General features: G+C 34.6%; 1 protein-coding gene across 2 annotated transcripts in view; it reads left to right on the top strand.

The window, feature by feature from the left end:
- ARL6IP6 (ADP ribosylation factor like GTPase 6 interacting protein 6) overlaps positions 1-18377 on the top strand; it is a 39931-nt gene extending 21554 nt beyond the window's left edge. Inside the window, exons 4-5 of one of the 2 annotated variants that reach the window (XR_005199174.1) lie at positions 1569-1626; positions 16950-17072. Coding sequence is in view for 1 of the 2 variants with exons in the window: in XM_017523199.2 (XP_017378688.1) it covers positions 16950-17043 (94 nt within the window). In the remaining variant the exon portion in view is untranslated. Of the gene's footprint in view, positions 1-1568; positions 1627-16949 lie in introns of both variants that reach the window. The other variant, XM_017523199.2, reaches the window with a different exon arrangement.
- Positions 18378-21344: the final 2967 nt, after the last annotated feature.

The raw sequence follows: 21344 nt of genomic DNA, 5'->3' as shown, positions 1-21344 counted from the left end.
TCGGCCTCACAAAGTGCTGGGATTTCAGGCATGAGCCACTGCACCCAGCCTAGTGATCCAATTTTAATATGAAATAGTGTCATATTAAAGCCTTAGATTATGTATTTATTACTAAATATCTAAAAATGTTTTTGAAATATATACAAAATATATGTTATGTATATACAAATGAATACAAAATATAAATAAAATATAAAATAGACACATTTATTTGTATAAATACAAAATATAAATGATGTGTATATATATTTGTATATTATATATGTATATATTTGCATATAAATTCAGAACATATATATCCACATTATAAATACAAATAATATATACACAACTAATGTGTATATATATTCTGTAGTCCCAGCTACTGGAAGAGTGAGGCAAAAGGGTTGCTTGAATCGAAGAGTTCATTATACAAAATAATGTGTATATACATTTTGCATTTGTACAAAATAATGTGTATATATATATATACAAATATAAATGATATATATACCCAAATATAAGTAAAATATTTATATATACACACACTAATACAAATGAAGTTGAGTTTTATAGTCAAAACCCTGCCCTCTGGTGTTTATGGAAAATATGCAGTTACTTCAGCAATGTCAGATTAAGTATATTCTCTGTGTCACCAGTAGAGTGAGTCCTTGTACAGGGAAACAATTTCTCTGCATTTTGAGAAAGTTGAAATTTTCAGACTTTATTTTCTTCGAAATCAGATTGATATATTTTATCAATATGTAACATCATATTTTTATAAAAATATCTTTGTGACAGGTTATGTATTTTATCACCATAAATAAGCAATAATATTAATGTAAGCATTTTTCCTAATTATATAAAAGTAATTCAGATTCTTTGCTGAAAAATCAAAAAAGGAAGAAATAATGAGGGAAAATTACTGCTGACATTTTAATGTATATTTTTCCAATCTTTATGCATATTTTAAAAATTGAAATTGGGCTCACAATGTCTATACTTTTTCTGTAAGAGATTAAAATAAATCATATTAACTGGTTTGTTAAAATAGTCATCTTTTGTTGTCTCTACAGACTTAAGTACCTGGACTTTCTTTTTTAAAACAGAATAACTAGTTGAAGTGGGAAAACCATTTGAGAAGACCATATTTACTATGACTATCAATTGTGTTTCTCCAGAAATGTAAACTCCTTAGAGGAAGAAAAAAATAACATTTATTACTGTTCAGTAAATATTAGGTGAAATATTTAATGAAATCAGCAATTTGCATCAATAATTCATAAGAAGAGATTGAGATTAATAAAGTCATTTTCTTATATTAAATTTTTTTCATGTTTACCATTATATATTTATTAGATAAATCTTAAAAACTTTCACTTTTACATAAGCACAAGACTTTTAAGAAATATAGAGAACTTGCAAGATAAATTTCCAGATAGGTACTTAATGGACTTCAACAGGCATATTTTTTGGAAAGATAGTTCCATCCATTTGTAAACTTCACTAAGTTAAAAGGTAACTTAGCCCTCCTAAGCTACCCATCTCATGGGTGTGATTACTCGTCTAGTGTTTTCATTTTTTAATAGATGAAGAAGCTGAATCTCAGAAGTTTAAGGCACTGGCACAAAGTCAAGTAATCTGCAGGTAACATAGTTTGTAACTGACTCTATGTTTATTTTTATTCACCATAGCAGCTAGCCATCTCCTGTGCATTACGAAATATATCAGTAGGAGAAATTTCACTAATTGGAACAGCATCATTTTATTGACAATTAGCAGGCACTCTGAGCTTTTGCTATGTGGCAGTTTTGCCTCCACAATATTGCTTAATCAAAATCTGTTCTTTACATCAGACTTCTGTCTTCTCCCATTGTTTTCTCCTAGTGACCTGTACTCCACTTTAAGACTGCACTCCACATTTCACATCACCTGTGCTCAAGCTTCATCTAGTGGTGAAAGGATATAGCTGCAGGTTAATGGTTATTCAGTGTGCTAGAGTAAAAACCATTCTGATAATGTCGCATCTAGGATATGATTGTTACTCTGTAGTAATAAGTTTAGTGGAAAAATGGTAACATAAGCTATGAGTCTTATTGCTGACATGAAAAAATGTTCATTATTTAGATCAAACGTCAAATTTAACAGCATATACTCCAATAACCTTCACGCTAGGACATTAACATTGTAGGAATATAAAACAACTTGTGGATTCCAAAATAAGTCAATCTTGGCAAGTAAAGTTGGTTTATTAAATTTTAAATCCCATTAATTTGTATAACCTAAACATAGAGTGAAGTGGCAAGCGCCCCTAGCATCTGATGATTTCTGTAGCTGAAATCATTGTGGAGGGAGTTACTGTGCCAGAGAAGTTCCTTAATAGAGCTATTATTTTATTAATAGGACTACTATTTTATTTAAGATATCTACAGATATTTACTTCCAAGGAGGAAAAAAAATGCTTATATTTAAAGTTATGAGGGTAAGCCGACTCTATAAATGGAAATAAAGTACTGCTGGAAATTTCAGATTATAAGCTTATGCTGATCAAAGGTATATCAAAGTAGGATTTCTGGTGAATTGTATGTCTGAATTCAAAGCTTGGATTGTTAAATCACCTAAAGAGAAAGTTATTTTAAATGATTTTCTCTCTGTGTTGAGAAATGCTATAGAAATAGCATGTCCGAAATCATTGGAGTCACAGCATTGTAGTTTTTGGAGCATGTCTCAGTCCTTAAGAATCTTCAATTGACTTCTATACATCTCCTCTTTAGATGTATTAATGGTTGTATTTATGGCTTATTTGATATAGGATTCAGGTTTAAAATGCAGAAAATGCAGGGAACTTCACAGTTATTAGCATTATATCATGATTTCTAGGCATATGCTAAGGAAAAGAGTGGTGTCTTTTTCACAAATTCCTGCTGAAAATATAATCTATGAAATTAGATTGGCAATTTGAATTATTTCTTAGTTAATATGCAAATCAGAGGATATATGCTGCTTTCCTCATGCTATCAATCTTTGTTGTCTGATCACTATGAGTTATCCATCTTTGTTTCTTCTCCCAACCACAAATGACGTTTGATAAGTATCCAGACACTTAATTTTAGAAAACATGCTTTTAATTTAATTTTTATTTAATGTAACATTATTTATATGCATCCTGTTTAAAATAATTATATTGCCTTACAGTGCAATTTGGAATCTGTAGAATAAATTATAAGTGAGAAAGAAAAGAAAACAAGTTGATTTTTGTTTGAATTGATTTTTGGTAAATTGTTTTTAGTAACTATTTTAGAGGGTAACATGATCTGTTACTCCTTTACATGTGTTACTTCCTATGTAAAGTGTTTGTATGTAATTAGATGCTAACATTTGTATGCGAGAGCGTGTTGTTAACTGTAGTGGGGGCAGCAGATAGTAAAATATTTTGACATGTAAATTTCCTGGAACATTCAGGATTCAGGAATGGCAGGCTGTTTTATAATGTTATTTTTCTATTCAACATTAGTTTGGGTCTTTAAAATATTGTTATTAGGGTTTTCTCTAACTTCTCCACATTGAGGGTTAAGGAAATAGAGAACAAATAAAACAGTTAAATTATAATACGCAATTTAAGAAAAGGGAACAAGTTTTGTTTGACTTGCTTGAAATTTGAAATTTCCAGCAGCACTTGATTTTAATACAGTTAGCCTATCCTCATAACTAAATACAAACATTGACTTTTCCTCCTTGGAAATAAGTATCTGTGGACATCTTTAGCATAAAATAATACACAAGTGTTACAGGTTTTTAACTTGGGCAGATATATAAGTCTTGGAAGTCAAAAGCAGTGGGTTATTTAGTATTCAAATTAGAAGTTTCTTTTCCAAGCAGACTAGATTTAACTTTGGGTAAAATGAACTGACTCTACTACTCTTTCATACATATTTTGGAGAGCTGCCTCTTTGTCAAATCAGATTCTTTTTTGCCATGAACTAATGAAACAGATGTCAGATGGCTAATTGCAGTAGGAGAGAAAAGCTGCTGACAAAAGAGGTGAATCAAGAACTTGGGCTTAATATTTGAGTATCATGAAATCTCATTATTTAGCGACTATTCAGAGCCATCAGTTACAATGCTGTCACTATTAATGAATATATTGATGGCATTGCACTGCAGCTTCTTGAAGTAAAGGGTTAAAATACATGCATATCTTGTAAGATATATTTCCTTACTGTTTTAAATCATAGAAGTAACAAAATCCTCTAAGAAATTGTATTAACTATTGGTTTTGTTGTTTTTATAAAGTGATATAGCAAATGAGTGTTTGCTTTGTACGTATTTTTTTTTTTTTAAGACAGATTCTCACATTGTTGCCCAGGCTAGAGTGAAGTGGCATGATCTTGGCTGACTGCAACCTTTGCCTCCTGGGCTCAAGTGATCCTCCCACCTCAAACTTCTGAATAGCTGGGACCAAAGACATGTGCCACCACATCTGGCTAATTTTTGTACTTTTTACAGAGACAGGGTTTCGCCATGTTGCCCAAGCTGGTCATGAACTCCTGGGTTCGCTCGGCCTCTCAAAGTGCTGGGTTTACGAACATGAGCCACCGTGCCCGGCTCGTGCTTATGCAATTTACAGTGCTATACACGAGTGGCTGAAAAGGCACAAGTGTCCATATACCCAGAGCAATACTGATAAGAAATACCTGAGAGATAGTGCTTGCCGATTTTGTTGGAACCTTTTTGAGTAGTTAACAATCTATAAATTACTAGACAGCCTGATACAATTAAAAAGGGTCTTGAAGTCAGGAGAGGTAGCTTCTAAATGCAGACTACCCTACCAGAAGGACAGTTGAGCAAATCTGTTAGTGTATCTGAACTATAACTTCTTCCATCTCTAAAATAGAGTAAAAACAATAGTACTAGCCTCATAGGCAATAAGTATAAGCTTACTAGTTAAAGCAATAGATATGTCAGATAATAAAGCAGACACAGTGTCAGAGCCTTTCTTAAGGTTTTCTGAGCTGGACATCTGACCATGGCCTACCACAGGTTGCCAGTTATCTTTCCTTGGATAATTGTTATTTATCCCGAGATTTTTTCCTATATGTTCATCTTTTTTAGACAGGGCTTTGCTTTGTTGCCCTGGGCTGAAGTGCAGAGTGGCACAGTCATGGCTCACTGCAGCCTCAACTGCCTAGGCTCAAGCAGTCCTCCTGCCTCTGCCTCCCAAGTAGCTGGGACTACAAGTGAGTGCTGCCATACCTGGCTAAATTTTTTATTTTTATTTTGTAGAGATAGGGTCTCGCTATGTTGCCCAGGCTGGTCTTAAACTGCTAAGCTCAAGCAATCCTCCTGCCTTAGCCTCCCAAGGCTCTGGGATTACAGGCATGAGCCACCACACCAAGCCAACAAGTACTTGTTAATATTATCTCATTTAGTTTTCATAAGAATGCCAATGAAAGGAATTATTATTCTCATTTTAAAGATTGAGCATTAGATTTTCTGGTAGTTTAAAATAGTTCTGTAAATAGTACAATCATGACTAAATCCTAGTGAAGAGAGAGCTTTCTAGGTCTTTCATTCTGATCATATTAAACTATTGACCTTCCTATACTCTCCATTGCCTCTTGCTTCTGTGCATATTGTTATGTATTTAGAACACTAAATCTCTCATACTCGATTTTAGGTCAGGTTTTAGCTCTTCTTTGAAATTTTTTCTCTGCTTCTGCTGAATGGCTCCTTTATGTTCCAGTAATACTGCCTGCAAAACTTTAATACTTAATCTACTATGTCACTAGATTCTGTTATCTCTAAGGCAGCACTGACTCCTACTCATTTCTTTCTCATTTATTTATTTATTTATTTATGGTTTGAGATAGAGTCTCGCTCTGTCACCCAGGCTGGAGTGCAGTGCGCATGATCTCAACTCACGGCAACCTCCTCCCCTTGGGCTCAAGCAGTTCTGCCTCAGCCTCCAGAGTAGCTGGGGTTACAGGCATGAGACACCACACTCAGCTAATTTTCTGTATTGTTAGTGGTGTCGGGGTTTTACCATGTTGGCTAGACTGGTCTCAAACTCCTGGCCTCAGGTGATCCACCCGCCTTGGCCTCCCAAAGTGCTGGGATTGCAGGCATGAGCCAGCACGCCTGACCCAGATTTTTCTGTAGAAACAAAATCTCCCTATATGCTCAGACCGGTCTGGAACCCCTGACCTCAAGAAATCCTCCTGCCTTGGCCTTCCAAAGTGTTGGGATTACTGGCGTGAGCTAGTAATCTATCTCTCGTATGTAATTTAATACCTGATACCGAGCATTCTGTAAATCTTGGTGAAAGAAAAGGGAATTGAGGAAGTTATAAAGAACTTTATAGTAAAAAGTAAGGGGCAAATGTCCTGTGTTATTTTTTCCTTAATGAGAGATGTAGCAAAGAAGTAAAATTAGGAAAGCATTCTCTTTAAAATTCTAACCCTGATTTCTTAAATAACAATAATTGAATTCATTTTCTCACAAGTAATTTTTAGGACAAAAGGGTACAAAAAAGCTTATATGGTTTTATGTTTCTAAAAAGGAAATGCTTTGTGAGTTAATAAAATATGGTGGTGGTTGGTATTTTTTTTTTCAAGTTTCAGGTTTAGTGTTAAGATCTTTTGATTCCAGATAAAGAACTAACTGGTAGTTACTCCAAACAGAGCTTATACAACTTAAACGCTTTTAGGAATTGTAGATTCCTGGGCTAGGGATAGAATGAGAAATCAAAGGCAGCCTCAGATGTGTGAAAAAGTGGAATAGATTAGTACCAACTAGCTCATCCTTTCTCCCTCTGAGCAGTCAGACACAGAAACAAATAGCCAGTTGGGTTTTAATATGAGCCTTTAATATAACTTCTGATTCTGGCAAGCACGGAGAGCTTTCTGCTTAAAGCAGTATTAGCTGGAAATGAAGTTATTATTTTAAATTACAAGAGTTCTGTCAAAAAAGCATCTCTGACATGGGGGAATACCTGTGAGGGAAAGAAAATATAGGAATAAATATGGCATGGAACAATGATTCTAAGACAGTGGAGTAGTATTTAGCACTGTGGTGTGAAGATTCTGTTCAGATCAACCAAGGCTAGCATAAAAACAGTAAACAGCCTGAAACATGACAAGAGACCTGCACAATTCTGTTATTCTGTCTCTTAACTTTTTCTTAAGTCAATTTGTTTGGAATTTTTAGAAGTTGCTTATTCAGTGCTTTAATTTGTGGTTCAAAATATGAGAATATAGTCACTTAAATTGCCAAAGTCATTGAACTCATTTGAATTTTATATTTTAAATGTATTCAATTCCTGAAAAATGAAAATAATTAAAATGTAATTCTTTTATAATATATTCACTTTACAAGTTACTATTTAATATTAATGTAAATATATTACTAGACATTATATTTCCACAGAACAAAATCTAGATATAAATAATGGAAGTCTGAGTTCTCTAGTGAATTATAAAAGGAGAAGTCGTTATGTAGAAAGAGAGCAATATCAAGCAGAAACACACACATGAGAGAGAGAGAGAGAGGGAGAGAAAGAGGGAGAGAGAGAGATAATTCTCCCATTTATTTCTTACATCTACTTATTGGGTTTGCTTTTATACTACTATTGTTTGTTTCTTTGTTTTGGTTTTAAAGCAAGTTTAGGTTTAGGTGTTTAACTTGGAAGGGAGAATCTAAGTAGATGATCAGAAGAATTTTTAAAAATCTCTTCCGTAGCTAAGTTTCTTCACTATATAGCTAAGATATATCGATCATTTACTATGTGCCAGACTATCTGATCATCACAACTTTGTAAGGGTGGATTCTATTTTTGATTCCATTGTATGGAGAAGGAAATTGAAGGTCAAAGAGGTCAAACAATGTTGCTATCTTCATACTCCTTTTAAGAGGTAAGGCTGGCACTCAGACCTGTATTTATCTAATCATAGAGCTTGAACTCTTAACCACTATCAGAGACCACATAAGTACTTCATTGTAGAATTTTTTAATATTGAAAGGAATTCTCTAGAACCAGAAAAAGATCATACTTCTATATAGCTTATCTTCTAGGATATGGAAGTAGATTTGTTGTAATGAGCCTTTCTTTGTAACTACATTTCCAATGGCATTTTAGACTTATTGAATAATATTTTTATTTTCATTTTGATTTCAGAAATGTACTGCAGTATAAAAAAACTTTATATCAGCATAATAAAATCCACATTTAGGAATGCTAACTTTTACTTGAAGAAGCATTCTCGTTTTGGCATTGAGTATGCTGGTTTTTTTACTACTTATTCTTTCATGTGATCAGGTGAACGGTCACGTGTTACAGTGTTGAAGTAGTAGGTTAAATTATATCGATTGATTTTCAGCATAGATAAGTCTCCTTAAATGACTGTTTGGGACTAAAATATTTATGTAGCTATATCCTCTGCATCATTGTTCAAGTTTTAAGTACAGATAATGTTGACCAATAGCCTATTTTAATAGGTAGGGTAAAAAAACTATACATAGTCTCTATGAGGTATTTTTAAGATTATTTCTTGCTACCTGGAATACTTATAGAAATGTAGAACTGGGACTGAGCACTGTGGCTCACTCACACCTGTAATCCCAGCACTTTGGGAGTGCTAGATGGATCACCTGAGGTTAGGAGTTCCAGACCAGCCTGGCCAACATGGTGAAACCTCATCCCTACTAAAAATACAAAAATTAGCTGAGCATGGTGGTGCACGTGCCTGTGATTCCAGCTACTTGGCAGGCACAAGAATGGTTTGAGCCTGAAAGGCGTTGAACTAACCTTCAAACTGGGTGACAGAGCAAGACTCTGTCTCAAAAAAAAGGAAAGAAAGAAAGAAAGAAATGTAGAACTTAAAGGGACCTTAAGTTCATCTGGTCCTGTTTTTCTCCTGATAAGCATGAAATCTTAAGTTGGAGTTCCACTTCTGGTTCTGTTCCTTTTCCCTTTACACCCTCTTTTGTCTGTCAATTCATTGCTGTACCTTTTAAAACCTGGATCAAAACTTATTAAGGAAACTTAACCTTGTTAATAACACTGTTTGCTCTGCTCACTTACATTTTATATCCAGTTAACATAAAAGCATTTTAAGCAAAGGAATGTTTTAGGCAAATTCATCTGTACAGTGTATTTAAGTACATGGAGAAAATGTCAGCAACTTAGATTTTTTGTGAATTGCTTTCAACCTCTGTCACATTCTTATATGCAAATAATAATTGCAGTAACATCTCCACAAAGTCATACAATTTTCAAAAAAATTTTAGGCCTTGTAAATTTTGAAGTAAAATGGAAGATCTTCAAAGTGAAACATTTCTATTATGTTGCCATGAAACCATAGGATTTGTTCTTGTTTGTTTTTTTCTTTTACTTCATTCAGTAGTGCAGTCTTACCCGTTACCCACTTTTGAAGCTTGGCAGTATCAATAATAAGTAATGCTGTAGTTTTACTTGAATGGAAATTTTTTATTTTTTATCGGATCAAGTTTCCCATGTTTGACTCTTTTTATTTTTAGTTGACATATAACAATCATATTCATTAGTGGAATACAGAGTGATATTTTGATACAATGTATAATGATCAAATCAGACTAATTAGCATAACCATCACTGAAAACATTTATCATTTCCTTGTGTTGTAAGCATTCAAAATCTTCTCTTAAAGCTTTTTGAAAATACGCAATAAGCTATTGTTAACCATATTTACCTTAAAGTGCTATAGAACATTAGAAGTCATTTCTCCTGTCTGATTGTAATTTTGTATTCATTAACCTCCTGCTGTCCTCCCCAACCCCACCCACTGCTGTTTCTTCCCCTGCTACCCTACCACCCTTCTCAACCTCTCATAACCACAGTTCTACTCTATACTTTCATGAGCTCAATTTTTTTGAGCTTCCACATGTGAGGACATGTAATATTTATCTTCTTATACCTGACTTATTTCACTTAATGTCCCCCAGACTCATCCATGTTGCCAGAAATGACAGTATTTCATTCTTTTTAATGGCTGAATAGTATTCTGTTGTGTATGTGTACCACATTTTCTATATCCATTTATCCATTGATGGATGCTTAGATTGATTCCGTATCTTGACTATTGTGAATAGTCCTGCAGTAAACATGGGGTACACATATCTCTTCAATATACTTTGGATAAATACCAGTAATGGAATTGCTGGATTATATGGTAGTTCCATTTTTGGACTCTTGAGAAACCTTCATACTATTTTTCATAATGGCTGTATTAATTTATATTCCCACCACGTTAGACTATTACACAGGATTTCAGAAATTATATCATTTTGTTTTATTGATCTAAATTACATAATAAAGGTAAGTTGCTTCTCCTAATCAGCCTTATACTTCTGAGATTAGGTCCTTTCCTATTCTTTATCTTTCTCTTCATGAAATTGTAGAAGAACCAATGAACAAAAATTATATATTCTCTATTCTGTCTTTTCAAACCCCTCTACCCTCAGTTACCATTTGCCTAACAATGTTTTCCTGCTTCAGAGTATGGAAATAAAAGTCATGACTTGCAATAATAAGAACCGTTTTGGAATCCTTAGTAGATTCTATGATGAAACTGAGCAAAACCGAAACCAAGCCTGGGCAACATGGCAAAACCCCATCTCTACAAAATATTAGCCAGGTTTGGTGGCGCGTGCCTATAGTACCAATGTTACTGGAAGGAAGGCCCTGAGTGAGTTGTCCAGGTCCTTGGCGTTTTGAACAAATCGAACAGAACGCTCAAAGGAACAGAGTACATTAATGAAGCAGTGACAGCAGGGATTTATTAAAGCGAGAGAAGCACTCCATGGAGTGGAATTGGGCCCAAGCAAGCGGCTCAAGGGCCGGGTTACAAAGTTTTCTTGGTTTTAAGTACTCCTTTTGAGGCCCCTATCATCTGTCCCTTACATGGATGAAGAATTTGGTCTGTTGATAATTAAAGGGTGAGGTGACAGGGCGTTTGCCCTTTCCATCTGAGATGTAATGAAAGTGGGAGGGTTGTAGGGAGAACAGCCTTTGATCCTTTGTTACTCTGGTGTGGGGAGATGGAGTTTTTCCTTTCGGTTTAGCTTTAAGAAGCGTGTGTTAATTGGCTTTAGGTTTCCTGCCCTAGACATAGGTGTTTTCCCTTTGATTGAAATTTAGGAAATTATCATGAATTGGCCTTAGATTTCCTGCCCCCAGACCTTGGTGTTTTCTCTTTTAGGAAGTTACTGCAGATTGTCCTTAGATTCCCTGCCTCCAGACCCTATTCTCCTTCCTCACCAGCCACTTGGGAGGCTGAAGTGGGAGGATCACCAGATCCCCGAGAGGTGGAGGCTGCAGTGAGGCATGATCATACCACTGCAGTCCTGCCTGGGCAACAGAGTGAGACCCTGTATCAAAAAAAATAAAACCAGAGGACTGAAAGGAACCCACCATTCTTTTTACTCCATGTAGATATGACAGCTCTTTTGAAAATAAGCTGAATCTTGATTACTCCTATATTGCTAAATAAAAAACTGATTCCTAGGAATATGGAGGAAGGACCCTGTAAAGAAATAATTGTAGATTTTGCTTCTCTGACTTAAAAATGCCTCATTGGTCAGCATCTCATCACCACTACCCACATACATACACTTAGAAACATAGATCTTGTTTTAGATGCTGTAGTCTATTCCAGTGTCTTTTTTATTTCTGTATTAGTTTACTTCTTTTTAAAATTACTTTGCTTTTAGGTTATAATTTGAATTTTTAAAATATTTCTTTACTCTTTTTGCACATTTATTGTATCAGATGAACTTAGTATCAAAATGTCAATTTTCTATCAAGAAAAATCCTATTGAACTACTACTGAGATCTCATTGAATTTACAGTTTTTTGTTTTGTTTTGTTTTTAAAAAGAAAGAATTGACACCTTTACAATGTTGAGTATTCCCATGTTATGGTAGATACCTCCCTTCATTCAGGTCCTCTTTTAATGTCTAACAGTAAAGTGTTTTTTTTTTTTTTTTTTTCATTGAAATATAATTTACATAGCATAAAACTTCGCTCTTTTAAAATGATTCAGTAGTTTTTAATATTTTCACTAAAAACTACTGAATAACAATATTCAGCAACCATCACTGCTATCTAATTCTAGAACATTTCTATCACTACAAAATAAAAACCCCATACCCATTAGCAATCACTCCACCATTTCCCCCTCCCTCTAGCCCCTGGAAACCCCATGGTCTGCTTTTTGTCTCTATGGATTTGCCTGTTCTGGACATTTCATATAAATGGAATCATACAGATTTTTTTTAAATGTAGTCTTTTGTGTTTACTTCTTTCACTTAGCTTACTGTTTTCAGGTTTCATCCATATTGTGGCATATGTCAGTACTTCATTCCTTTTTAAGGCTGAATTATTTTCTATGTGGATATACGATTTTTTATTTTGTCCATTCATCAGTTGATGGACACTTGGGTAGTTCTACTTTTTGATTATTAGGAATAATGCTGCTATGAACACTCACATACAGATTTTTGTATGAACTTGTTTTCAGTTTTCTTGGAGCTATACCTAGAGTGGAATTGTTGGGCCATATGTTAACTCTATGTTTAACTTTTTAGGAAACCTCCCACTTGTTTCCTACAGCAGCTATATCATTTTACATTCCCACCAGCAATGTATAAGACTTCTGATTTCCCCACATCCTCACCAACACTTGTTTTCGTTTTCTTTTTCTAAATTATAACCATCCAAGTTGAGTATGAACACAGTATCTCTTGTGGTTTTGATTTTCATTTCCATATAACTAATGATATTGAACATCGTCAGCTTTTCATGTGCTTACTGGGTATTTGTATGTATATCTTCTTTGCATAATTGCCTATTCAGATCCTTTGCCCTTTTAAAAATTTGACTTTTTATCTTTTTATTTTTGACTCTTATATAAGAGTTACTTTATATCTTAGATATCAGATGTATGATTTGCAAATATTTACATCCATTTTGTGGGTTTTCACTTTCTTAATAATGTCCTTGGAAGCACAAAAGTCTTTAATTAGATGATATCTAATTTATCTGTTTTCTTCTTTAGTTTTTTGTGCTTTTGTTTTCATATCTAAGAATCTGTCGCTTAATTCAAGGTCATGCAGATTTACACCTATGTTTCCTTCTAAGAGTTTTATAGTCTTAGTTCTTGTATTTAGGTCTTTGGTCCATTTTGAGTATATTTTGTATATTGTGTAAGGTAAAGGACCAAATTCATTCTTTTGTGTTTAGTTGTCCTATAACACAAGAAAGACACATTAATTTGAGATGAATTATAGCTCTAAATGTCAAAAGAAGAAAACTAAAACCTTATTAAGATAGAGACTATCTTCATTACCTTGGAATAGTCAAATATTTAATGAAAAAGCCACCAAAAAAGCACTAGCTGTTTTTAAAAATATTAATTGGACTGTATTCAAATTTAGAACTTCTGTTCATCAAAAGATCNAAAAAAAAAAAAAAAAAAAAACCACTACATAAACATTATTCACAACACATATCTTTAACAAAGGATTTGTATCTAGAATATGTAAAGAACTCTATAAACCAATAGAAAAAACGAGAAAACGTTTTGAGCACAGACATCAAAAAAGAGACTGAGTGGGCAGTAAGTACATTAGTCATCAGAAAAATAAAACCACTAAAACATACTCTGCAGACCCACTAAAATGGTTAAAATTTAAAACATTGATAATACCAAGTATTCATGATGATGTGGTAACTTAAACTCATATGTTGCTGTTGGAAGTATAAATTGGGACAACTGTTTTGGGAAAATGTTTCATGCTTTCTACTAAAGCCAAATTTATATCTACCTTATAACTCAGCAGTTCTACTCCTAGGATCTATCCAAGAGAAGTAAGTGCAGATGCCCACCACCTACCAAAGACATGTTCATAGTATCTCTATGTATAGGAGCCCCAGATTGGAAAAGCCCACCAGTAGTAAAATGAGTAAGCACGTTTTGGTATATACTGCAGTAAAAGAGAACAAACTAATACCACATACAACATGGATGAGTCTCACAAAGACAGGGGACCATCAGGAAGCATCAGGGCCTTATGTAGCTTCAGATGAAAGCATAGTGTTGTCCTTTGAAGAATGTACCTTCTTCATTCTCTGCCACAGATACTGTGCAAGTAGAATCCTTATAAGGTGCTCTTCAAGTGTTAATTCAGAGCTAAGTACTTCTCTGGCTTTGGCCACTCTTTAGGGAAGAAGGAGAGGATATGGGTATTATGGTCCTTTCAGTCTATGGCCCATACTGCCCTGGAGCAAAAGAAGCCGGACACAGAAAAATATATACCGTATGATGTCATATTGATGTAGTTTCAAGAGCAAGTGAAACTAATAATGGCGACAGCCCTCAATATTGCAGTTACCTCAAGATCTGGAGGTTAAGTTGAGTATTTAAAAGGGAGCTTTTTGCAGTGCCAGAAATGTTCTCTATCTTGATGTGGTTAGTGAGTGTATGAGAGTCAACCACAGTTAAAATTCATTGATGTGTGTACACATGTTAGATATTTGCATTTTACTGATATGCTTTAATTTAAAAAGTAAAATGCATGTATACAGAGTGGATGAAGTAGATACTGTATTTAATAATCATTTATCGAAGATATTAAACACATTAATTGAAGATAATATTTTACTTGAGTCAATTTTAAACAAGTCCTCTATAGAGATGAGTTTTGACAAAGGAGAACCATAATTCCTTCTGTCTTTATTAACAGACTTTAGAGATCACCAATTAGAATCACAAGAGAGAAAGCCTGCAGGGATTGTCTGTGTCTTCCCCCAAAGAGGAAAATCATGGTGAATATTTTGAAAAGAAGCTTTAAATTAAAGCAAGTGATTCTTCAAAGATTTAAGTCTTTTGCCTAGCAGTAGTCTGTGACAATCGCTACAGTGTTCGCAGTGGGGATGTGGTATATCTGAGAGGACAGAAAGACTAGGAACCACTATTCCTGAGCATTTTTTCATTGCCATTAAAATGCATTGCTTTGCCTGCTTAGAAAGGAAGTCACTGAACATTTGAGCATATACATCTCAGTAAAACTCAATTATACTCACATTGTAGTTGTCGGCTTAGTAAACTGAACTTTAAAGGTTTTCTATTTTTGCGGGATTGTGAGGATCACAAACTAGTAAAATAGAAAAATTAACTCTGGAAATCTTTTGATGATTAACTTCATTTGGTGAGTACAGTCATCCTTTTGTATCTGTGAGGGATTGGTTCCAGGATTCCACATAGGTATCAAAATCTTAGGATACTCAAAAGTCTCATACAAAATGGCTTAGTATTTGCATATAGCCTAAGCATATTTTTCATATACTTTAAAACATCTCTAGATTATTTATAATATTATACCTAATATAATGTAACTGTTATATACATAATTGTTGTATTGTTTAGGGATTGATAAGGGAAAAAAGTCTACACATGTTCTGTACTGATACAATGTTTTTTTCCCAAATATATTCTACCTGCTTGGTTCAATCTGCAGATGTGGAACCCACTGATACGGAAGACCGACTGTATTAATTTAAAAGTTTTGTGGATCATCACTAAATATTTTACGATGAATGATAATGCTGATTGTTCAATTTTATGATTAGGTTTCTGTTCACTAATGATCAATATATATTTGAGGAATTTGTTTTTTAAAGAGACAAAGCATTTATTGTACCTATTTTATGATGTAGGTAGGTAATGTAGCCAGGTAGATTAACCCTTATTAGCACATGGGAAGCTTCTTAGACTAGCCCTGGTTGGGTAAAGAAATTGAGTGGAAAGAGTAACTCCCGTGGAACAAAACAGGGGGCTGTCAGGCAGCATCAGGGTCTTATGTAGCTTCAGATGAATGCAAGGGGTTGTCCTTTGAAGAATGTACCTTCTTCACTGTCTGCCACAGATATTGTGCGACTGGAATCGTTATGAGGTACTCTTCAAGTGTTAATTCAGAGCTAAGTACTAAGTACTTCTTTGGCTTTGGCCACTCCTTAGAAAAGGAGAAGATATGGTATTATGACCCTCTCAGTCCAGGGCCCTTACTGCTTTTGTCTTCTGGCTTTTACTTCTGCTAGTGCTCCTTACTGTATGTCCTCAGTTTGTCTTGCTCCAGTAAGGAGAGTATTCTCTTCTGCCTTCTAGAGAGTCTTAACTGTATACTACCTTCTTTTCTTTTTAATATGTCTCATTTTTATTTGGATAAGCAAATAGTGTTATTGCAATACAGTTAGTGGGAAGAACTATTGTGAGACTATTACAAGATCAAGGAAACAAATGTCAGGGAATATCCATGCATATAAGGGTTATTAAACTAGTCGGCACTCTTAGCAATCATAAAATGAGATGAGCCTTTGCTGATTATTAAGAACTCATTGAAAACCACTTTAGTTAAGTAACATTAGATTGATAGCTGAAATATCTATAAAAGACAAAGGGAGTTCCTTCATATAACCTAAAAATGGTACAAACAGAAGAAATACTTGAAATAATATGTATTTTAAGTTAAATCAAAGTAAGAACAAAGAGCAGGGAAACACACCACTAATTAATGAAAGAACATGTTTGTAATATTGTAATATAACAAGACTTATACCTTAGAATTAGGTTATGGCTACACACACAGACAAGTAAACACAGTAAAGAAATATCGGGATGAAACTCAGCATTACTCATCAGTAATGAAATTGAAACAACTATATTTGTTAACCAGTACAGTTTTGACACAATTTAATAAGATCTATCCACTATTCATCCTTCAGATGTCCAATATTCTTTTTTTAAGTTTTGTATTCATATGCCAACATTTGGGAAATATATTCCAAGGTCATAAGTATTTTTGATGAAAACTTTTGGTGTCTTTGTTATACCACATTACATTTTCCTCTTTTGATTTGTGGTTTTCTTTTTTTCTAGGAAACTGACTGGACATTCGTTCCACATGGGCTATAGCATGGCAATTTTGAATGGCATTGTAGCTGCTCTTACTGTAGCATGGTGCCTCATGTAAACCCACACTGGAGCAATATTGTTGGCAACACTTAATCGTGATTGTTTTGTAATAACAAGAAAGAGCATCATTGTCTACTCAGAAGACTGAGAAGCCTGCTGTTCATTATGTAGTTCAGATATGTGTCACAATCATCATCACTATGGAAGATCTTTTAAAGCATTGTTCTAGAATAGCTGAAGTATTAAGATACCAGATTAATTGGGAATATCTGAGTATTAAGTTTTAAATACTTTCTTCAAAGTATAAGATGTTTACCTCATCTTTTTACTTTTGTATGTGTAGTTCTTACAAGCTGTAGAAAACATTTTAATGGAAATCAAACTAAAAAACTTGAATACAGGACAGTGCTTGCCTTTTCATGTATATACTACATTTTCTGCCAAGAAATACTGATATTTCTGTTGAGTTGAGCTAGAAATACTTATTTGTATATTTAGGAAGCAAATAATGCCTACCACTCCAACATTTTGTAGAAGCTACTTTTAAATCAATATTTAATTTTTGATACTCATATAAGTAATAGAAGTTGCATTTATATTTTTTATGAGACACAGTTCCTTATGTGTTTTTTAATGTATTTTCATACTACAAATTGAATTTGTATGTTTTTAAAATTATTGCATCTAGACAACTGTAAACATTATTTTTTTAGCTGGTGCAAACCTAGTACCTGTCATTTTTACTAATTGTTTTTCTTTTTTTAAAAAAAGCACATTGACCTAAGTTTAAAATTAAATACGTGTATTTTTTAATACCAAAAAAATGCCTGAAAAAAGGTAAATTATTTAAGTCATTAAAATATTGAGAAATTTGAAGTTTTTACTATTTCTATTTCCACAATTTCAAATATTTATCTTGGTGTATATATTGTTACCTCAATAGAACTTGCATTATTTTGTTTTTAATAAATATAAACATGAAATTTTTGTATGTGAGAATGATTGAACTAGTTTGTTCTTAATCTCAAAAATTTAGTTACCAAAGTAGAAGAGGTATTTTGATACTATGTATTAAAAATGACATATAGTTCATATAGTTTTATAATTTTCCTATTTAAATATTCTTCTTTAATTGTGATGTTTTGTTTTCTTAGTAATTAAGCCTTAATTGTTCCCTTCTATTACTAAACACTTTAGATGTTTAGAAAGTCACTTCAATTTTAGAAAGATAGACTATTTACAAATCTGTTTTCCCTGGCCATAGGAAAACTTACAATAAGAATCCATTATGTAGTCAAACTGATTATTCAGGCTAAGTGGGAAATGAATTTGTGTAGTGTGTTTCATTATTATCTGCTGTATGTTGTTACTGACTAAACAACGTTTCTAAAAGTCTAGCATTTCTTTTACTATTCAAAACTCTTTGGTTGGAAATGACTAATACTGCTCCAATTTAAATTATCCGAAGTGGGGTGTGTGTGTATGTGTGTATCTAAATATCAATCCCATGGCTTAAGTATTACTACCAGAGTGGTGGTTGCAATGCGTCTATATTCACTTCCTGCCTGCCTTCCTGCACCCTTAAACCCCAAAGGGCTCTTGCATTGCAGAGATCTGTACAAGTAACAGAATCAATTTATCTCCTCTCCATCCCTCTGTATTCCCATCTACCACCAATGTGAGTAGCTCCCTCCAGTTTCTTTGTGTCTAATGACTAAGAAAATTATTAACAGTAGACTCTAGAGATGTGTGGACCCTTGATGGTCACGTGCTATATAACAATGTTTTGGTCACAACAAACTATATATGACAGTGAATTTCCCCATAAAATTATAATACTGTATTTTTTACTGTACGTTTTCTCTGTTTAGACACAAGTACCATTGTGTTACAGTTGCCTGCAATATTCAGTACGGTAACATGCAGTTCAGGTTTATAGTCTAGGAGCAATAAGCTATACCATTGAACCTAGGTGTGTAGTAGGCTATACCATCTAAGTTTGTGTAAGTACACTCTTTTGTTCACACAATGATGAATTTGCCCAATGATGCTTTTCTCATAGTAGAAAAGCCTATCGTTAAGCCAAACATGACTATATGTACAAGATATATATTAATATAGATACATATAGAGAGATATGTATCAGTAAGATACTTTGTAATCCTATTTCTTCTGGACTGTTACTCCCCTTTTTTGGGAAATGACCTTCCTCTCCAATCTGACTTAGAGTCCAAATATAAATCATTCATTAGCAGAGTGGTTAGTCAAGGTAGTTACCTAACTCCAGTTGAGTTAGTTCTAATCTCATCTTGCCTGGCTGCAATGAATAGAATAGACATGACTTAAGTGAAGTATGTCTCTTCCCAGGATCTTTCAAGTTGAAATTAAAATGTGACAAAGCTGGGAAAATACAAGCCCAGTAAATGCTGGCAGCTCATAGTCCAGCCAGGCTCAGTGGAAAAGAATAAGGTTGATAGGGATATTGCTAATGGCATTCCCCTGGTCCCTGAAGCCCAGTGGCAATGCTGCCACTCTTGATACACAAGTCAGTAAGTTTCTCTCTTTTGGCCTTTGCTGTTAACATTGGCTTTTGTCATTTGCAACAAAACAAGTCAAGATGAGCTTATCTAGCATCTGGAATCCATCTCTGTTATGAAACTGACTCATGATCTCATCTCTTTATGTGTGGCTTACGGTATTCCATTTAGTTACTTGTGAAAGATGCACAGGGTATAAGTATTCCTGTGGCTAATGATTAGTCTTAGGGACTTTCACAGATGTTTTAGAATAAATTAAACTAGTTATTATTAATCTTACTGTTTCATCAAAAATTTATTATTTATGTCCCAAAACTCAGTTCTGCCTTTTTAAGTGTTACAAGAATGCTACTGTAGTTATTATTCTTTAGTTATATAAGGTAATGAGATTTAACTACAACTGTTCCTTAATAATACTTGTTAAGTATTATTCTTCCCATTTGACAGCTAAGGAAACTGGGAAATGCTGTTTCCTTACCTGTCAAGTGGGAAGAATACTACATGCCAGAATTTGTAGGATCTAGATAAAACACTGTAAAGGTAATTTATAACTTCAAATATTTATCAGGACAAACGTAAGATTGAAAACTAATGAGCTATGAATACTAATCAAAAGCACAAGCAGCAGAGTAACACCTCTGCCCCCCACCACACACTCAAGAAAGATTAGAAATAGGAAAGATAAGGATACAATTAATGGAGATTCACACTGAAGAAGTGGGGACAATAGCCAATACTAAAAGTAGTCTCCTCGAAAATACATGATTGAGAGACTTCTGGTAAGTCAAATTTAAAAAGAGATTTTCTGGTTTTGTCTGTTTTCCCATTTCTGCCCATTCTCTTGGTTATGTAGTGCCAGAAACCATCTGTATTAGGATTCTGTAGAGGAACAGAACTAATAGGGTACATAGACATATATATGAAAGGGAGTTTTTATTTATTTATTTATTTTTTGAGACGGAGTCTTGCTTTGTTGCCCAGGCTGGAGTGCAGTGGCGAGATCTCGTCTCACTGCAATCTCTGCCTCCTGAATTCAAGCAATTCTCCCTCAGCCTCCTGAGGTAGGTGGGATTACAAGTGTGTGCCACCATGCCTGGCTAATTTTTTGCATTTTTAGTAGAGATGGGGTTTCACCACGTTGGTCAGGCTGGTTTCGAACTTCTGACCTTGTGATCCACCTGCCTTGGCCTCCCAAAGCGCTGAGATTACAGGTGTGAGCCACCACACCCAGCTGGTAGTTTATTAGGAAGAATTGACTCACACGATCACAAGGTAAAGTCCCACAATAGGCCGTCTGCAAGTTGAGGAGCAAGGAAGCCAGCAGTGGCTCAGTCTGAGTCCCAAAATCTCAAAGGAAGGGCAACCAACAGTGCAGCCTGCAGTCTGGCCGATGGCCTGAGAGCCACTGGTGTAAGTTTAAGAGTCCAAAAGCCAAAGAACTTGGAGTTTGATGTTCAAGTGCAGGAAACATCCAGCACAGGAGAAAGATGAAGGTTGGAAGACTTACCAAATCCGCTTCTTCCACTTTCTGCCTGCTTTATTCTTGCCTCTCTGGCAGTTGATGGGATGATGCTCACCTACATTGTGAGTGGGTCTGCTGCTTCCAGTCCACTGACTCAAATGTTAATCTCCTTTGGCAACACCCTTACGGACACACCCGGGAACAATAATTTGCATCCTTCGATCAAGTCGGCCCTTAATATTAACCATCACACCATCTGACTAAGGAAAAGGGAATTTGGACTGGTGGGCAGGAGCCTAGAAAATGCCAGCGAGTCAAGGAGGATGAAGCAAAGGGACTGTCTGATAGTGGGAATAGCCT

Source organism: Cebus imitator, unplaced genomic scaffold (assembly GCF_001604975.1).
Source record: "Cebus imitator isolate Cc_AM_T3 unplaced genomic scaffold, Cebus_imitator-1.0 Scaffold27, whole genome shotgun sequence".
NCBI classification, from domain to species: Eukaryota; Metazoa; Chordata; class Mammalia; order Primates; family Cebidae; genus Cebus; species Cebus imitator.
The sequence above is the reverse complement of the archived record's forward strand: the minus strand, read 5'-3'. Positions and strand labels throughout refer to the sequence as shown.